General features: G+C 53.9%; 1 protein-coding gene and 1 long non-coding RNA gene across 9 annotated transcripts in view; one reads left to right on the top strand and one right to left on the bottom strand.

Annotated features, from left to right (window-relative positions):
• LOC129460627 (uncharacterized) overlaps positions 1 to 8,844 on the top strand; it is a 31,138-nt gene extending 22,294 nt beyond the window's left edge. Inside the window, exons 2-3 of the long non-coding RNA XR_008650277.2 lie at positions 6,068 to 6,351; positions 8,671 to 8,844. This is a non-coding gene — a long non-coding RNA (uncharacterized lncRNA). The remainder of the gene's footprint in view (positions 1 to 6,067; positions 6,352 to 8,670) is intronic.
• CUX2 (cut like homeobox 2) overlaps positions 1 to 15,125 on the bottom strand; it is a 328,903-nt gene that overhangs the window by 59,808 nt on the left and 253,970 nt on the right. For all 8 annotated transcript variants that reach the window (XM_055238684.2, XM_063614395.1, XM_063614394.1 and 5 more), the window contains one exon: positions 260 to 394. In XM_055238684.2, the coding sequence (XP_055094659.1) occupies positions 260 to 394 (135 nt within the window). The remainder of the gene's footprint in view (positions 1 to 259; positions 395 to 15,125) is intronic.

Here is a 15,125-nt window from a genome sequence, read left to right as displayed (position 1 = left end):
TATGAGTCCTACTAATTTGTTCACTGACAGTCTCCCCTTCTAGAAGATCATCACCACAAGGGCAGGCTTTTTCTCTTTTACTCCCAACTGCATTTCCAGTGCCAGGATCAATATATACCCAGGAACTGGAGTTACCAAAGGCCTTCACCTGCCCAGTTCCCTGCCCCAGCCACCCCGCAACAAGGCTGGCCGAGTTTGGCTCCGAAGATCTGCAGCCTGGTTGTTTATTGTAGATGCTCCGAGAAGGCCTTATCAGTACCTTTAGGGCTGAGGAGCTCAGGGTTCCTCTTCCACGAAGTGTGGAGGTCTCGCCGGGGCTGCCCGCTGGGGTCAAAGCTGGGGGGCTGCAGTCTGTCGTCTAGGCTGCGCACCGCCTCAAACACAGGAACGGGGTCTGTGCAGGGAGAGAAAGACAGGGATGGTGAGGGCCTGATGGATAGGGACAACCGGGCTGTGGCTGCAGGGCCTGGCAGGTCCCACAGGAGCCACTGGAGTCACCCTGCTAGCTTACAGGAAGTAGCATGGACTTTCTGCTCTACGAGGGAGCAGGCTTGTCCAGGCACTTGTTCAGGGGAGCACCTGCTATCTCCAGGGTGTGGGTATCCTGCCCAGCTGGGAATAATACTAACAATAATAATAGTCGGCCAGGCTGGGTGCGGTGGCTCATGCCTGTAATCCCAGCACTTTGGGAGGCTAAGGTAGGCGGATCATTTCAGGTCAGGAGTTCAAGACCAGCCTGACCAACATGGTGAAACCCCGTCTCTGCTAAAAATACAAAAAAATTAGCCAGGCGTGGTTGTGCATGCTTGTAGTCCCAGCTATTCGGGAGGCTGAAGCAGGAGAATCGCTTGAACCCAGGAGGTGGAGATTGCAGTGAGCTGAGATCATGCCACTGCACTCCAGCCTGGGCGACAGAGCAAGACTCTGTCTGAAAAAAAAAAAGGTTGGCTGAGTGCAGTGGCTAACGCCTGTAATCCCAGCAATTTGGGAGGCCGAGGTGGGAGGATCACTTGAGCCCAGGAGTTCAAGACCAGCCTGGGGAGCGTGGCAAGATCTCATCTCTGCAAAAAGATTTAAAAAATAGTCTGGGCGCAGTGGCTCATGCCTGTAATCCCAGTACTTTGGGAGGCCATGGCGGGTGGATCACCTGAGGTCAGGAGTTCGAGACCAACCTGACCAATATGGTGACACCCCATTGCTAGTAAAAACATAAAAATTAGCTGGGTGTGGTGGTGGGCACCTGTAATCCCAGCTACTTGGGAGGCTGAGGCAGGAGAATCACTTGAACCCGGGAGGCAGAGGTTGCAGTGAGCTGAGATGACGCCACTGCACTCCAGCCTGGGGTACAGAGTAAGGCTCCGTCTCAAAAAAAAAAAATTAAATAAAATTAGCTGGGCATGGTGGCACATGCCTGTAGTCCCAGTTACTCAGAAGGCTGAGGTGGGAGGATCACTTGAGCCTGGGAGGTCGAGGCTGCAGAGTGGAGATTGCATCACTGTACCCCAGCCTCAGCAACAGAGTGAGATTCTGTTCAAGTGATCCTGCCTCAGCCTCCCGAGTAGCTGGGATCAAGGGTGTGCAACACCATGCCCAGCTAATTTTTGTATTTTTATGTAGAGACAAGTCTCACCATGTTGCCCTGGCTTCATTGGATTTTCTTGATTTTATGATGCCATCTGTGGCACTTTGAGACTGTGCCTTGCAGACCTCCAACGACAGCTAGGAACACTGAGCAAGGATCTGGCTGTCACTCTGAGATCCATCGCTCTGAGGCCAACCTTCCCATGGCCTCCGCCGACCATGCCTGTGTGCAGCAGGGATACCGAGGTGGGACTGCTCTGAGGGCTGACTTAGGAGTGACGACTCCCCCATAGCCTCGCCCAGCACTTCTGTAGGCTGTGTGGGGGTCTAGATGCTCCCAGGCAGCTGCCCCACCTCTCCACGAGCTCTCCCAGCCTTCCCGCTCCCTGCATTCCTATTTTGCACCAACATCCTCTCCCATGTAATCCTTGATGTGCTTCTTGGTGGACCTGGTGACACCATCATTTGTGATACACGTTGTTGGTTAAGGGCTTTTTCGGGGGCAAAACACACATCTAGATGTAAGATGTCCACCAATTCCCCAATCACTTAAAGATGAGGAACGTGCAAGTCCTTCTGCCTGGAATTCGGTTCCCTCTCTCAGCCCTTCACAGCGCAAGCACATCCGCTTCCTTACACTCTGGAGTCCTGCCTCACTTCTTCCAGGACACTTTCCCTAAGTCCCCATCTAGGGCAGGGACTAAGAAACGTGGATCATCTCAGAGGTATGTTGGCATCTTCCAGGCTACAAAGCCCATGCACGGGACTGGCTTCCCAGCATCCTCACGGCATCCCCTGGAGGCTGGCTTGGATCCAGTGCATTTTCACAGATGAGGAAACTGAGGCTCAGAGAAACCAGGTGACTTGCTGAAGGATAGATGTGAGACTCGAATCTGGGCCTCTTGCTGTGATATCACAAAGGCCTCCTGTCCTAGTGCCTGCTCTTGACAGCCCGAGCAGGTGCAGATGGTGTCCATGGCACCCAGGAAAGCCAGGGTCCTGGATATGGACCAAGGGGTCTAGTCTGGTTCAGTTCTTTTTTTTTTTTTTTTTTTTTTTTAATTAATTTTTTTTGCATACAAAAACAATAAACATTTTCTAAAAATACATACAAACAAAAAGATGCGTATCAAACATATTAGGAAGGTTGCACATGGGAAGTCGGGGAATAGAAATGGGGGTGGGAGTTAAAATAAATGAGAGAGGGACTTTATATGGATCAGTGATAATAACTCAATCCTCTATTTGACAAAGAAGAGGGAGAAGGAAGAGGAAGAAAAAGAAAGTGGGATAAAGGATCAGAAAGGGAGGAAAATAGAAAAAATTAGAGTATGACTCCAGGGTAGACCTGTTTTGTTGTCATTGAGTTGGTTGGTTGGTTTGTCTGTTGTATTCTTCATGTTTCGCCAAGTTGGCCAGACTGGTCTCGAACTCCTAGCCCGAAGTGATCAACCCGCCTCGCCCCCCAGAGTGCCGGGACCACAGGCGTGAGCCACCACGTCCAGCCCCCACATTGCTTCTGGCCTCCGTGGTAGACCTCCCAGACGGAGCGGCCAGGCAGAGGAGCTCCTCACTTCTACCCAGACACGGGGCGGCCGGGCAGAGGGGCTCCTCACTTCCCAGACGGGGCGGCCAGGCAGAGACGCTCCTCATTTCTTCCCAGACGATAGGTGGCCGGACAGAGGCGCTCCTCACTTCCCAGACGATGGGTGGTCGGGCAGAGGCGCTCCCCACTTCCCAGACGATGGGTGGCCGGGCAGAGGCACTCCTCACCTCCCAGACGATGGGTGGCCGGGCAGAGGCACTCCTCACTTCCCAGATGGGGCAGCCAGGCAGAGGCGCTCCTCACTTTCCAGACGATGGGTGGCCGGGCAGAGGTGCTCCTCACCTCCCAGACGATGGGTGGCCGGGCAGAGGCGCTCCTCACCTCCCAGACGATGGGTGGCCGGGCAGAGGCGCTCCTCACCTCCCAGACGGGGCGGCCGGGCAGAGGCGCTCCTCACTTCTTCCCGGACGGGGCGGCCGAGCAGAGGCGCTCCTCACTTCTTCCCGACGGGGCGGCCGGGCAGAGGCGCTCCTCACTTCTTCCCGGACGGGGCGGCCGGGCAGAGGCGCTCCTCCCTTCTTCCCGGACGGGGCGGCCGGGCAGAGGCGCTCCTCACTTCCCAGACGGTGGGTGGCCGGGCAGAGGTGCTCCTCACTTCCCAGACGATGGGTGGCCGGGCAGAGGCGCTCATCACTTCTTCCCGGATGGGGCGGCCGGGCAGAGGCGCTCCTCACTTCTTCCCGGACGGGGCGGCCGGGCAGAGGCGCTCCTCACTTCTTCCCGGACGGGGCGGCCGGGCAGAGGCGCTCCTCACTTCCTCCCGGACGGGGCGGCCGGGCAGAGGCGCTCCTCACCTCCCAGACGATGGGAGGCCAGGCAGAGGCAGAGGCGCTCCTCACCTCCCAGACGATGGGAGGCCGGGCAGAGGCGCTCCTCACTTCCCAGACGATGGGTGGCCGGGCAGAGGCGCTCCTCACTTCCCAGACGGGGCGGCCGGGCAGAAGCGCTCCTCACTTCCCAGACAGGGTGGCCGGGCAGAGGCGCTCCTCACTTCCCAGACGATGGGTGGCCGGGCAGAGGCGCTCCTCACTTCCCAGACGGTGGGTGGCCGGGCAGAGGCGCTCCTCACTTCCCAGACGGTGGGTGGCCGGGCAGAGGCGCTCCTCACTTCCCAGACGGTGGGTGGCCGGGCAGAGGCGCTCCTCACTTCCCAGACGGGGCGGCCGGGCAGAGGCGCTCCTCACTTCCCAGATGGTGGGTGGCCGGGCAGAGGCGCTCCTCACTTCCCAGACGGTGGGTGGCTGGGCAGAGGCGCTCCTCACTTCCCAGACGGGGCGGCCGGGCAGAGGCGCTCCTCACTTCCCAGACGGTGGGTGGCCGGGCAGAGGCGCTCCTCACTTCCCAGACGGTGGGTGGCCGGGCAGAGGCGCTCCTCACTTCCCAGACGGTGGGTGGCCGGGCAGAGGCGCTCCTCACTTCCCAGACGGGGCGGCCGGGCAGAGGCGCTCCTCACTTCCCAGACGGTGGGTGGCCGGGCAGAGGCGCTCCTCACTTCCCAGACGGTGGGTGGCCGGGCAGAGGCGCTCCTCACTTCCCAGACGGTGGGTGGCCGGGCAGAGGCGCTCCTCACTTCCCAGACGGTGGGTGGCCGGGCAGAGGCGCTCCTCACTTCCCAGACGGTGGGTGGCCGGGCAGAGGCGCTCCTCACTTCCCAGACGGTGGGTGGCCGGGCAGAGGCTGGTTCAGTTCTTTCTAATGCATGGAAGCCCTGTCTCTTCCTGGTCCCTCCCCCAGAATTTTCTTTTTTCCTTTTTTCTTTTTTTGAGACAGAGTCTGGCTCTGTTGCCCAGGCTGGAGTGCAGTGGCGTGATCTGAGCTCACTGCAATTTCTGCCTCCTGTGTTCAGGCTATGCTCCTGACTCAGCCTCCCGAGTAGCTGGGATTCCAGGTGTGTGCGACCACGCCTGGGTAATTTTTGTATTTTTGTATTTTTTTTTTTTTTTTTGAGGTGGAGTCTTGTGCTGTTGCCCAGGCCGGAATGCAGTGGCATGATCTCGGCTCACTGTAACCTCCGCCTCCTGGGTTCAAGCAACATTCCTGCCACAGCCTCCTGAGTAGCTGAGATTACAGATGCGCGCCATCACACCCAGCTAATTTTTATATTTTTGGTAGAGATGGGGTTTCACCATGTTGGCCAAGCTGGTCTTGAACTCCTGACCTCAGGTGATCCACCCACTTTGGCCTCCAAAAGTGCTGGGATTACAGGCATGAGCTACTGCGCCCGGCCATATTTTTGTATTTTTAATAGGGTTGGGGTTTCACCATGTTGGTCAGGCTGGTCTCGAACTCCTGACCTCAGGTGATCTGCCTGCCTTGACCTCCCAAAGTGCTGGGATTACAGGCGTGAGTTATCGTGCCTGGCCCCTCCCCCAGATTTTTCTGCCAGCATCTGCTTGGCCCTTGCTCTCTGCTGGGAAGCAGAGGGATCAAGAATGTGGACCTCAAGGTTAGGTATCCCTGGAGTCTGCTAATCTATACTTGCTTCTTGGGATTGCTGTGTGACTTTGGCAAGTGACTCTACCTCTCTGTGCCTCACCATAAATGTAGCAACCTCATGGGGCTGTGGTAAGGATGCATGTAAAATGCTCCACATGGCACCAGACACTTGGTCAGCTCAGAGTAAGCAGAAGCCCTCACTTCCTTCTGAGCTCCAGTCACATTGGCTTCCCACCTCAGACCCTTTGCATGAGAACCTTTGCCAGGAACACCCTCCCCTGACCTACCCCTTTCAGCTAGTAAACACTTACTTGCCTTCCATAGTGCAACTCAAATGTCACTTCTTCCAGGAAGCCCTCCTCGACTAACCTGTCCTCTGATATGAACTGCCTGCACCTTTCCTTCACGGCACCCACTGCAGTTCTAATGCATGTTTATTTGCAGGTTCACCTAATTAACACCCACTGGACTGCAAACTCGACAAGAGGAGGCCAGACTGTATCTGTTTTTGCACCCCCTTCCACCCCCACCCTGCTGGAATTCTTGTACCTACCATGAAGTATGACCCACAGTCCAACCCAATAAAGATCTGCTGATGGAAGAAATGGGGCAGTGCCTGTACATGGGGCCTTCAGGTCCGGCTGGAACAAGGCGGCTTCCCTGTTTTACTCTGCTGTGACCTGTTTGTTTAGGTGGCAGGGGCTTGGACAATGGGCGTCCATGCCGAGGTAAGCAGGTGCGCGGGAAGGCGGCTGTGGCTTTCGTCTGCCGGCAGCCCCCACGCCCCGTCATTAGGCAGGGCCTGCGCAGCAGGGTATGCCATTATGTCTCCCCGGGCTGATGTAATTATACATTGACATAATTAACCCAGCAAGCGCATTAGGCAGGCCAGCTAAAAATTCATCTATAATTATTTGTTGTGTGCATGCTAATGAGTCCATCTGCACTGCCTTTGTACAACACGAACAAATTAATTTACAAGTCTGGATTTTTTAATAAGTTCAAGGAAACGCTTCCTATTGTGTCCTGGTTTTTGAGAAAGGAGGAAAAAAGGCGACGAACGCTCGCCGGGGTCAGGGAAGTTAGACAAATACAAGACAGTGCAGTGCCAAGCGGACTGTGCGGGGCCATGGAGGGCTTGCTCTGGTTCCAAGGAGGGGGAGGATCCGGCTCGTGGCCCAGGGGCCCTGCTGGCCATGAGCCCATTGAGCCAAATGACTATACTTGGTGATAAAGGATGTCTGTCACTCACCCTGTTTGCAGGGATTAGGTATTGATGTTTCGTTCTACTCCAAGGCCCTCTGGGTCATTCCTTGCTGGCTGTGTGCTCTTTCTTGGGGAGGCTGGCCTCAGGTGGCTCCCCAGAGAGGTTGGTGGAAACGGGGGCTGGCTGGACCTTTGATTCAGGTCCATAGATCTCAAAGCTCTGTCTTTTTGCCTTCCTTTGCAGGTACAGTGTAAAACAGTCATTAAGCTCACAGAATCCAAAGTCCAGCTCAGGGTCCAGATCCCATAGGGCCTGGAGCCTCAGTTTCTCCACTTATAAACTGGAAACTTCCTAATTCCCAGGAATTATTATTATTGTTATTATTTAGAGACAAGGTCTTGCTCTGTTGCCCAGGCTGGAGTGCCATGGCTAGATCTTGGCTCACTGCAACCTCTGCCTCCTGGGTTCAAGCGATTCTCCTGCCTTAGCCTCCCAAGTAGCTGGGACTACAGCTACCACCATGCCAGGCTAATTTCTGTATTTTCAGTAGAGATGGGGTTTCATTATGTTGGCCAGGCTGGTCTCAAACTCCCAATCTCAGGTGATCCGCCTGCCTTGGCCTCCCAACGTGCTAGAATTACAGGCATGAGCCACTGTGCCTGGCCACTGATTTTTTAATTTTTGTAGAGATGGGGTCTTGCTATGTTGCCCAGACTGGTCTCAAACCCCTGCCTAAAGTGATCCTCCTGCCTTGGCTTCCCAAACTGCTAGGATTACAGGTGTGAGCCACCACACCTGGCCTTCCCAGGAATTCTTATTGGGAAGATTTTAAAAAGATATTGAGAGAGGCAGTAGTGACTTAAGGATTGGGTGTCAGCTCCTACTGCAATTGGCCAAGCTAACCTCTTGGAGCCTCTGTTTCCTCATCTGTAAAATGGGGGTGCATGTGTAGGGTGGTTAAGGACTCGGGGAGAGAAGGTGTGCAGAGAATTGCATGGCACCAGGCACAGGGTGGGGCTTGCTAAGTGCTGTCTGCTTTCATCACCCCTAGACAAGGCAGCACACCAGGTGCTGGCATTCTGGGCACTGGCTGTCTGGGCAGATATGCTCCATGGAACTCGGGACAGGGTATGGCTTCATCTGTTTGCATCAGTCCCCCAGAGACCCAGAATCTAATAATCCTGCTTTGAGCTAACTCTACTCTGGGACCCAAAGATTCAAGCTTAGAAAGTCACACTAGGGAGGGATCTATCAGATCAATCTGGCCAACATCCCTTCCACCCCAGAACACAGTGGGGTCTGATGTTATCCCTGAAATCTGCTGGAGAGTTGGTGGCAGGCTGAGATGGGCCCTTAGACCTCTTCTTCTCACACTGTGCTGCCCCGGATTCCCCAACTTGAGGGAGAAGGTGGCAGTGACATCCAGATGCCTTGGCCAAAGTGGGGCTGCAATGGAGTCCTAATGGCCAAAGCCCTTTCCACGGATTAGAATTCATTCAGTCTTCACCACAACACGGAGGCAGGCACTGCTGGATCCCGATTTCCCACATGGAAAAATGGAGGCACTGGGGTGAAGTCATTTCCCCAGGGTGAGGCAGGGAGGGCTGGGCTGCCATCCAGGGACATTGGCCCTGCTTGGCAGAACAGGGTGCTCGAGAGACCTTGCTGGCTCTAAGCAGGGGCACATCAGAGTCCCCTGGGGAATTTGTCAAACATCTCAGGGTCTCAGTCCTAAAGATTCTCACGTGTGTCAATCTTAGTCCTTTCAGGAGCAGGTGGGGTCATTCATGGCTCAGCTGTTAGACCTTCTAACTAATGGATGATTTCCTTTCTCTCTTAGATACAATGGAGCTGTCAATTAAGATGCCCCGCCTTCCCCTGGCAGAGGGTCAGATGCTCTGACCTGGGAATTTGAATGAATCCCTCAGCCGGCCCAGCTACCCACTGCTCTGGTCCCATCTGACCCAGGTGGTCTCACCATTCTCCCCCACCTTCTGCCTTCTAATAAATTCCTTTCGTGCCTAATAGTTTTGCAGAGCTGGCTTCTGCTGCATGACACTAAAGAACCCTGATGGATACATGTGATGAATGATTTTGGGCCAAAGGAGACCTAAAAAATGGGTTCATTTCAAGGCTGGGTAAAAATTGGGCCTAATAATAAAGAGACTGAGGATTGAATGCTCAGGAGGGTGCAGGGCCAGGTGTACCCTGGGCTTTCCCGGACGTCGTCACAGGTTTGGGGGAGAAAGGAAACCCTGTGGCTTAGACAGGGCTGGTGCAGGGCAGCCTGGCCAGGAAGCAACCAGGAGGGGTGGACTCCTGCAGTGCGCCTCCAGGAAGGAAAGAGGAGGAAACAGGCTCTAAGGGTCTGTCTTGTTTGCTGACACACAGTAGGTGCCTCATAAACATCTGCTCACTAACTGAGACAATGAGAGGTTGGCGAAGAGACCAGAGGCCCTTCCGAGCTGCACAAGGCGAAAGCGTCACTTGAGCAGAGGTTTGATTAGAGCGAGAGCAAGAAGTGGGAGGTGAGCTCAAAGCGCGGCTCTGCAGGCAGAGCCATCTGGGTTAGAATCCCATCTCTGCCACTTACTCATTGTGCGGTCTTAAGTAAAGCATTTCAGCCCTTTAAGCTTCAGTTTTCCCTTCTGTAAAATGGTGACACTAACCGCATCTACCAAGGTTACTATGAAGATGTGAAACCTGAGTTTTGTAAAGCAGTTAACACAGTGCCTGGTACACCTAAGTGCTCAGTAAAGAACAATGGGCTGATTCCCAGGGAGGCCAGAGGGGACCAACGCTCGTGTCCAAGCTGTGCTGTGCTCCTGCCCGGCCTTGTCTCCTGGGCCAGGCTGCTTTGAGACGGGACATGAGGGCCGTGGCTTCTTACTATTAGACCAAGAGCACAAGTCAGATGGCTGCCCTCGGTCCTGCTGCTGGCCTGCTGTGTGACGCTGGACAATGCACTGAATTCTCTGGTTCCCCTGTCCAAATGCCCATTACAATATATGCCAGGCATGCACTCAACATTAGGTGTCATCAGATAGAGGCAGGATCCCATGGAAGCGAGTGCTTTGGCCCTGGGTCTAGCCCTTACAGCTGGGATGGTCAGGGAGGGTGATTATGAGACACCCTCATGGTTGAACTTGATACAAGAGATATGCAAGGGATTTAGTAGGGGAAGGCCCACAAAAGAAAGAGGGGAAGGAGAGAGAGGAGGCAGGGTGCTGGTCTGATGCCTGAGAAAGGAGGGAAGGAGGAGGGAGGATTGGACAGGATGAGCCTCGGACTGCAGCACGACTCTGAGAAAGTCTCGGCCAGGCTGGTGGGGAGTTTCAGAGCAAGGTGTATTGGTCAGCTCCAGCTGCCATTAAAAACAAACCACAGGCTGGGTGCCATGGCTCACGCCTGTAATCCCAGCACTTTAGAAGGCCGAGGTGGGCAGACTGCCTGAGGTCAGGAGTTTGAGACCAGCCTGACCAACATGTGAAATCCCTCTCTACTAAAAATACAGAAATTGGGGAACACTGTGACTTCCCCAAATCCTCAAAGACAAGCTTAGAGAAAGGGAAATGAAGCCAGGCTGGGAGGCTGGAGGTCAAACCCTGGCTGTACCACCACCAGGGAAAGTCACTTAGGGTCCCCAAGCCTCAGTTTCCCCATTAGTAAAAGGGAGATAACAAAAGGACCTATGGCACGGGGTTATGCTGGGGTTATCTGAGCACACCGAGCTCCCGCTTCAGTGCCTGTCATCTGCGGACTCCAAATGAGTGCTGCTATTATGAATCGTGGCAGCTGTGGAAGGTGCCACTTAGTGCTCCCTTCAAGAGAAAACCTCCCTCGAGGCGTTGGTGACAGCTTCCAGGTGTGGCATCTTCCAATGGCTGAGCACGGTGGGGGTAGTCCTGCCCGATGCTGGAACAGGCAGTTGTACCATGGACTGAACTGTGACCCTGTCTGCCGCAGACCTGCATCCTGAAGGCCTAACCTGCCCCCCATGTGACTACATTTGGAGATGGGTTTTTTTTTTTTTTAAGACAGAGTCTCACTCCATCACCCAGGCTGGAGTGCAGTTGGCGCGATCTCGGCTCACTGCAACCTCTGCCTCCTGGGTTCAAGTGATTCTCCCACCTCAGCCTCCAGAGTAGCTGAGATTACAGGCATGCGCCACCACACCTGGCTAATTTTTTTTTTTTGTATTTTTAGTAGAGACAGGGTTTCACCATGTTGGCCAGGCTGGTGTCTAACTCCTGACCTCAAGTGATCCGCCCGCCTCGGCCTTCCAAAGTACTGGGATTACAGATGTGAGCCACCACACCCGACCTGTGGTATCCTCTAGATTGTCAGAAGCATCCCTGACTTTCTGAACAGCCTTTGGTGGGGGGAGGTGGGACACTAATTTAAATGACCCACTGACCATCCCTTTTTCTGTGCACTCATAGAGGGAAGGCTGTGTGAGGACACAGTAAGAAGGCAGCTGTCTGCAAGCCAGGAAGGGAGGTTCTACTGGAAACCAACCCTGAAGGCACCATGATCTTGGACTTCCAGCCTTCCGCACTGTGGGAAAGTAAATTTCTTGCGTTTAAGCCTCCTGTTCTCTGTGTGTTTTTTTTAGATGGAGTTTCGTGCTTGTTGCCCAGGCTCAAGTGATTCTCCTGCCCCAGCCTCCTGAGTAGCTGGGACTACAGGTGCAGGCCACCACACCTAATTTTGTATTTTTAGGAGAGACGGGGTTTCACCATGTTGGTCAGGCTGGTCTCAAACTCCTGACCTCAGGCAATCTGCCTGCCTCGGCTTCCCAAAGTGCTGGGATTATAGGCGTGAGCCAAGGTGCACGGCCTGTGGTATTTTTTTTTTTTTTTTTTGAGACAGGGTTTCGCTCTGTCGTCCAGGCTGGCGTGCAGTGGCGCGATCTTGGCTCACTGCAAGCTCTGCCTCCCAGGTTCACGCCATTCTCCTGCCTCAGCCTCCCAAGTAGCTGGGACTACAGGCGCCCGCCACCTCGCCCAGCTAATTTTTTGTATTTTTAGTAGAGATGGGGTTTCACCGTGTTAGCCAGGATGGTCTCCATCTCTTGACCTCGTGATCTGCCTGCCTCGGCCTCCCAAAGCGCTGGGATTACAGGTGTGAGCCACTGTACCCAGCCTGTGGTATGTTTTTAATGGTAGCCGGAGCTGACCAATACACCTTGCTCTGAAACTCCCCACCACCCTGGCCAAGATTTTCTCAGAGCCATGCTGCAGTCCGAGGCTCACCCTGTCTAATCCTCCTTCCTCCTTCTCTTTTCTCAGGCATCAGACCAGCATCCCGCCTCCTCCTTCTCCCTCCCCTCTTTCCTTCACGGGCCTTCCCCTAATCCGTTGCATATCTAAAGTTGTCTTGGCATCTGCCTCCCGGAGGATCCAAATCACTTGCTTCTCAGAGCCTCAGTTTCCCCATCTGTAAAACAGGGACAAACACAGACCCCCCACCCCCTTCCCAGGGGTCTGTGGATATGAAATCTGTGACTGGTGCTGGTGCATTCTGCAGTGATGAGTCTGAAGCTGGCAGAGCTCCTCAGGGCACCTGACTCCTTGCGCCTGCTTCACTCAGCCCGAGTTTATTGAGCGTCTGTGGGAGGCATGATGGTGAGTGAGACAAATGAGACCCTTGTCTTTGTGCAGCTGACATCCCAGTGTGGGAGACAGATGCTGCTTCTTTGGAAAGGTGCTCAGTGGGAACATAGAGAATGTTTCCATCAACACCGACCCTGGGGGGATCTCGACTCACCTTAGGGAGGAGATTGGGAAAGACCTCAGTGACACGGAACTAGGGGTGCTGCTGAGAAGCAGGGAAGATATGTGGGAGAGAGGTCTAGGTGGGAGGCACCGCTTGTGCAAAAGGCTGGTGGCTGGAAGGAATCTGTGCAAAGCTCAGTGGCATCTGAGGACATGACACCAGGTCCCAGTGGCTGGAGTGGAGTTGGGGGAGATGGGGGGGACAGGTGGGCAGGTAGATCCCAAAGCCCCTCTGTTGATAATGTAGATGAGGGCAGTGGGAGGACACATTCTAATTTGCCTTTTTCAAAGGCTCATCTGGCTGCTCTGTGAAAAATGGGGTGTAGAGGGTGCCAGACAGGCAGCTACTGCAATAGTCCTGGCAGCCACGATGATGGCTCTGGTCACAGTGGTGGCAGAAGTGGGAGCAGCACTCAGATCCAAGAGTTACACAGGAAACACTGGTGGGACCTGGTGCACTGAGCTGAACAGTGTTTCCCCAAGTTCATGTGAATTTGGAACATCAGAATGTGACCCTATTTGGAAATAGGGTCTTTGCAGATGTCATCAAGTCAAGATGAGATCATATTGGAGTAGGCTGGGTCCTAATGCAATGATTGGAGTCCTCAGGAGAAGAAGAGAGGATGCACAGAGCCACACAGGGAAGGAGGCCACGTGAAGATGGACGCCGAGGTGGAAATGACACATCTAGAAGCCGAGGAGTGCCAAGGATTGCTGGCAGCCCCAGAAGCTGGGAGAGAGGCGTGTGACACCCCTGCAGAGTCTCCAGAAGGAACTAACTCTGCTGACATCTTGATGTGGGGCTTCTGGATTCCGCAGCTGAAAGAAAACATTTGTTGCTTTAAACCACCCAGTTTGTGGTAATGGGGCACAGCAGCCGGAGGAATCTGCTCTGCTGTGTTTTGGAGGCTGGAGGTCCAAAATCCAGGTGTCAGTAGGCCCATGCTCTCTCCAAGGCTCTATGCGAGACCCGGGCCTTTCCACCAGCTTCTGGTGTCACCTGCAATCTGGCTTTCCTTGGCTTGCAGCTGCATGACTTCGATCTCGGCTTTCGTTGTCACGTGACCTTCTGTCTCTCTCTCTCTCTCTCCCCGATTCTTATTCATTTATTTATTTGAGACACAGTCTTGCTCTGTCACCCAGGGTGGAGTAGGGTAGCACGATCTTGGCTCACTGCAACCTCCATCTCCCGGGTTCAAGCGATTCTCCTGCCTCAGGCTCCCAAGTAGCTGAAATTACAGGCATAAGCCACGATGCCCAGCTAGTTTTTGTATTTTATTTTTAGTAGAGATGGGGTTTCGCCATGCTGGTCAGGCTGGTCTTGAATTCCTGACTTCAAGTGATCCATCCACCTCAGCCTCCCAAAGTGCTGGGATTATAGGCATGAGCCACCGCGCCTGGTCCTTGTTTGTTTGTTTATTTTTGAGATGGAGTCTCGCTCTTTCGCCAGGCTGGGGTGCAGTGGCACGATCTCGGCTCACTGCAACCTCCACTTCCCGGGTTCAAGTGATTCTCCTGCCTCAGCCTCCCAAGTAGCTGGGACTAAAGGCACGTGCCACCACACCCAGCTAATTTTTGTATCTTTAGTAGAGAAGGGGTTTCACCATGTTGGCCAAGATGGTCTCGATCTCTTGACCTTGCGATCTGCTGGCCTCGGCCTTCCAAAGTGCTGGGATTACAGGCATGAGCCACCGAGCCCAGCTCCTTGTTTATTTTTGAGATGGGTTCTTGCTCTGTTGCCTAGACTGGAGGGCAGTGACATGATCACAGCTCACTGTGGTGCCAAACTCCTGGGTTCCAGCAATCCTTCCATCTTGGCCTCCCAAAGTGCTGAGATTTTAGGCATGAGCCACCACACCTGGCCTCTCCTCTTCTTCTGAGGACATCAATCATACTGGATTAGAGGCCACTCTAATGACCTAATCTTACCTTGATTATATCCTGCAAAGATGCTTTTTCCAAATGAGGCCACATTTAGAGGTAGTGGTGGTTAGGACTTCAACATATCTTTCTGGAGGACACAATTCAAACCATAACATGTGGCAATGGACTCAATACAAACTGTGAGACAGGCAGGACTAAGGAACTGCCAAGGCTCCAAGTCTCAGGAAGGAAGTCCTCACTCAAGTCTAACCTACTTCTCTCCTGCTATACCCATTTCATTTGCCGTTCAGGGAGACAAGCCTGTGCCATAAGGGGACCTGGCAGGTCCTAGGCACTGATCCTCCTGCCTCCTCATTCTCTACGACTCCTAAGGAGCTGCGCTGTGGGTTCAGTTGGCTGCTCTAGAAAGTACACAGCTATGAAGATCATTTACTTCCCTGGGTATTTTCCACTCCTTGTTTCCTCCCCCAACACACAGTGCTGTGTTCCCAGATTTTACACTGTACAGGGAACTCATTTCTTCCCACCTTCCCTATCTGGCAGGAATTCATGGAGCCCTGAGCTACTTTGCTGGGAGTTGGGGTAGGGAGGAAAAAATTACTAATATCCAGACAATTGCAGGATTCTGCCAACT

This window comes from Symphalangus syndactylus, chromosome 13 (genome assembly GCF_028878055.3).
Source record: "Symphalangus syndactylus isolate Jambi chromosome 13, NHGRI_mSymSyn1-v2.1_pri, whole genome shotgun sequence".
Lineage (NCBI taxonomy): Eukaryota > Metazoa > Chordata > Mammalia > Primates > Hylobatidae > Symphalangus > Symphalangus syndactylus.
This window is presented reverse-complemented; position numbering and strand designations above follow the sequence as displayed.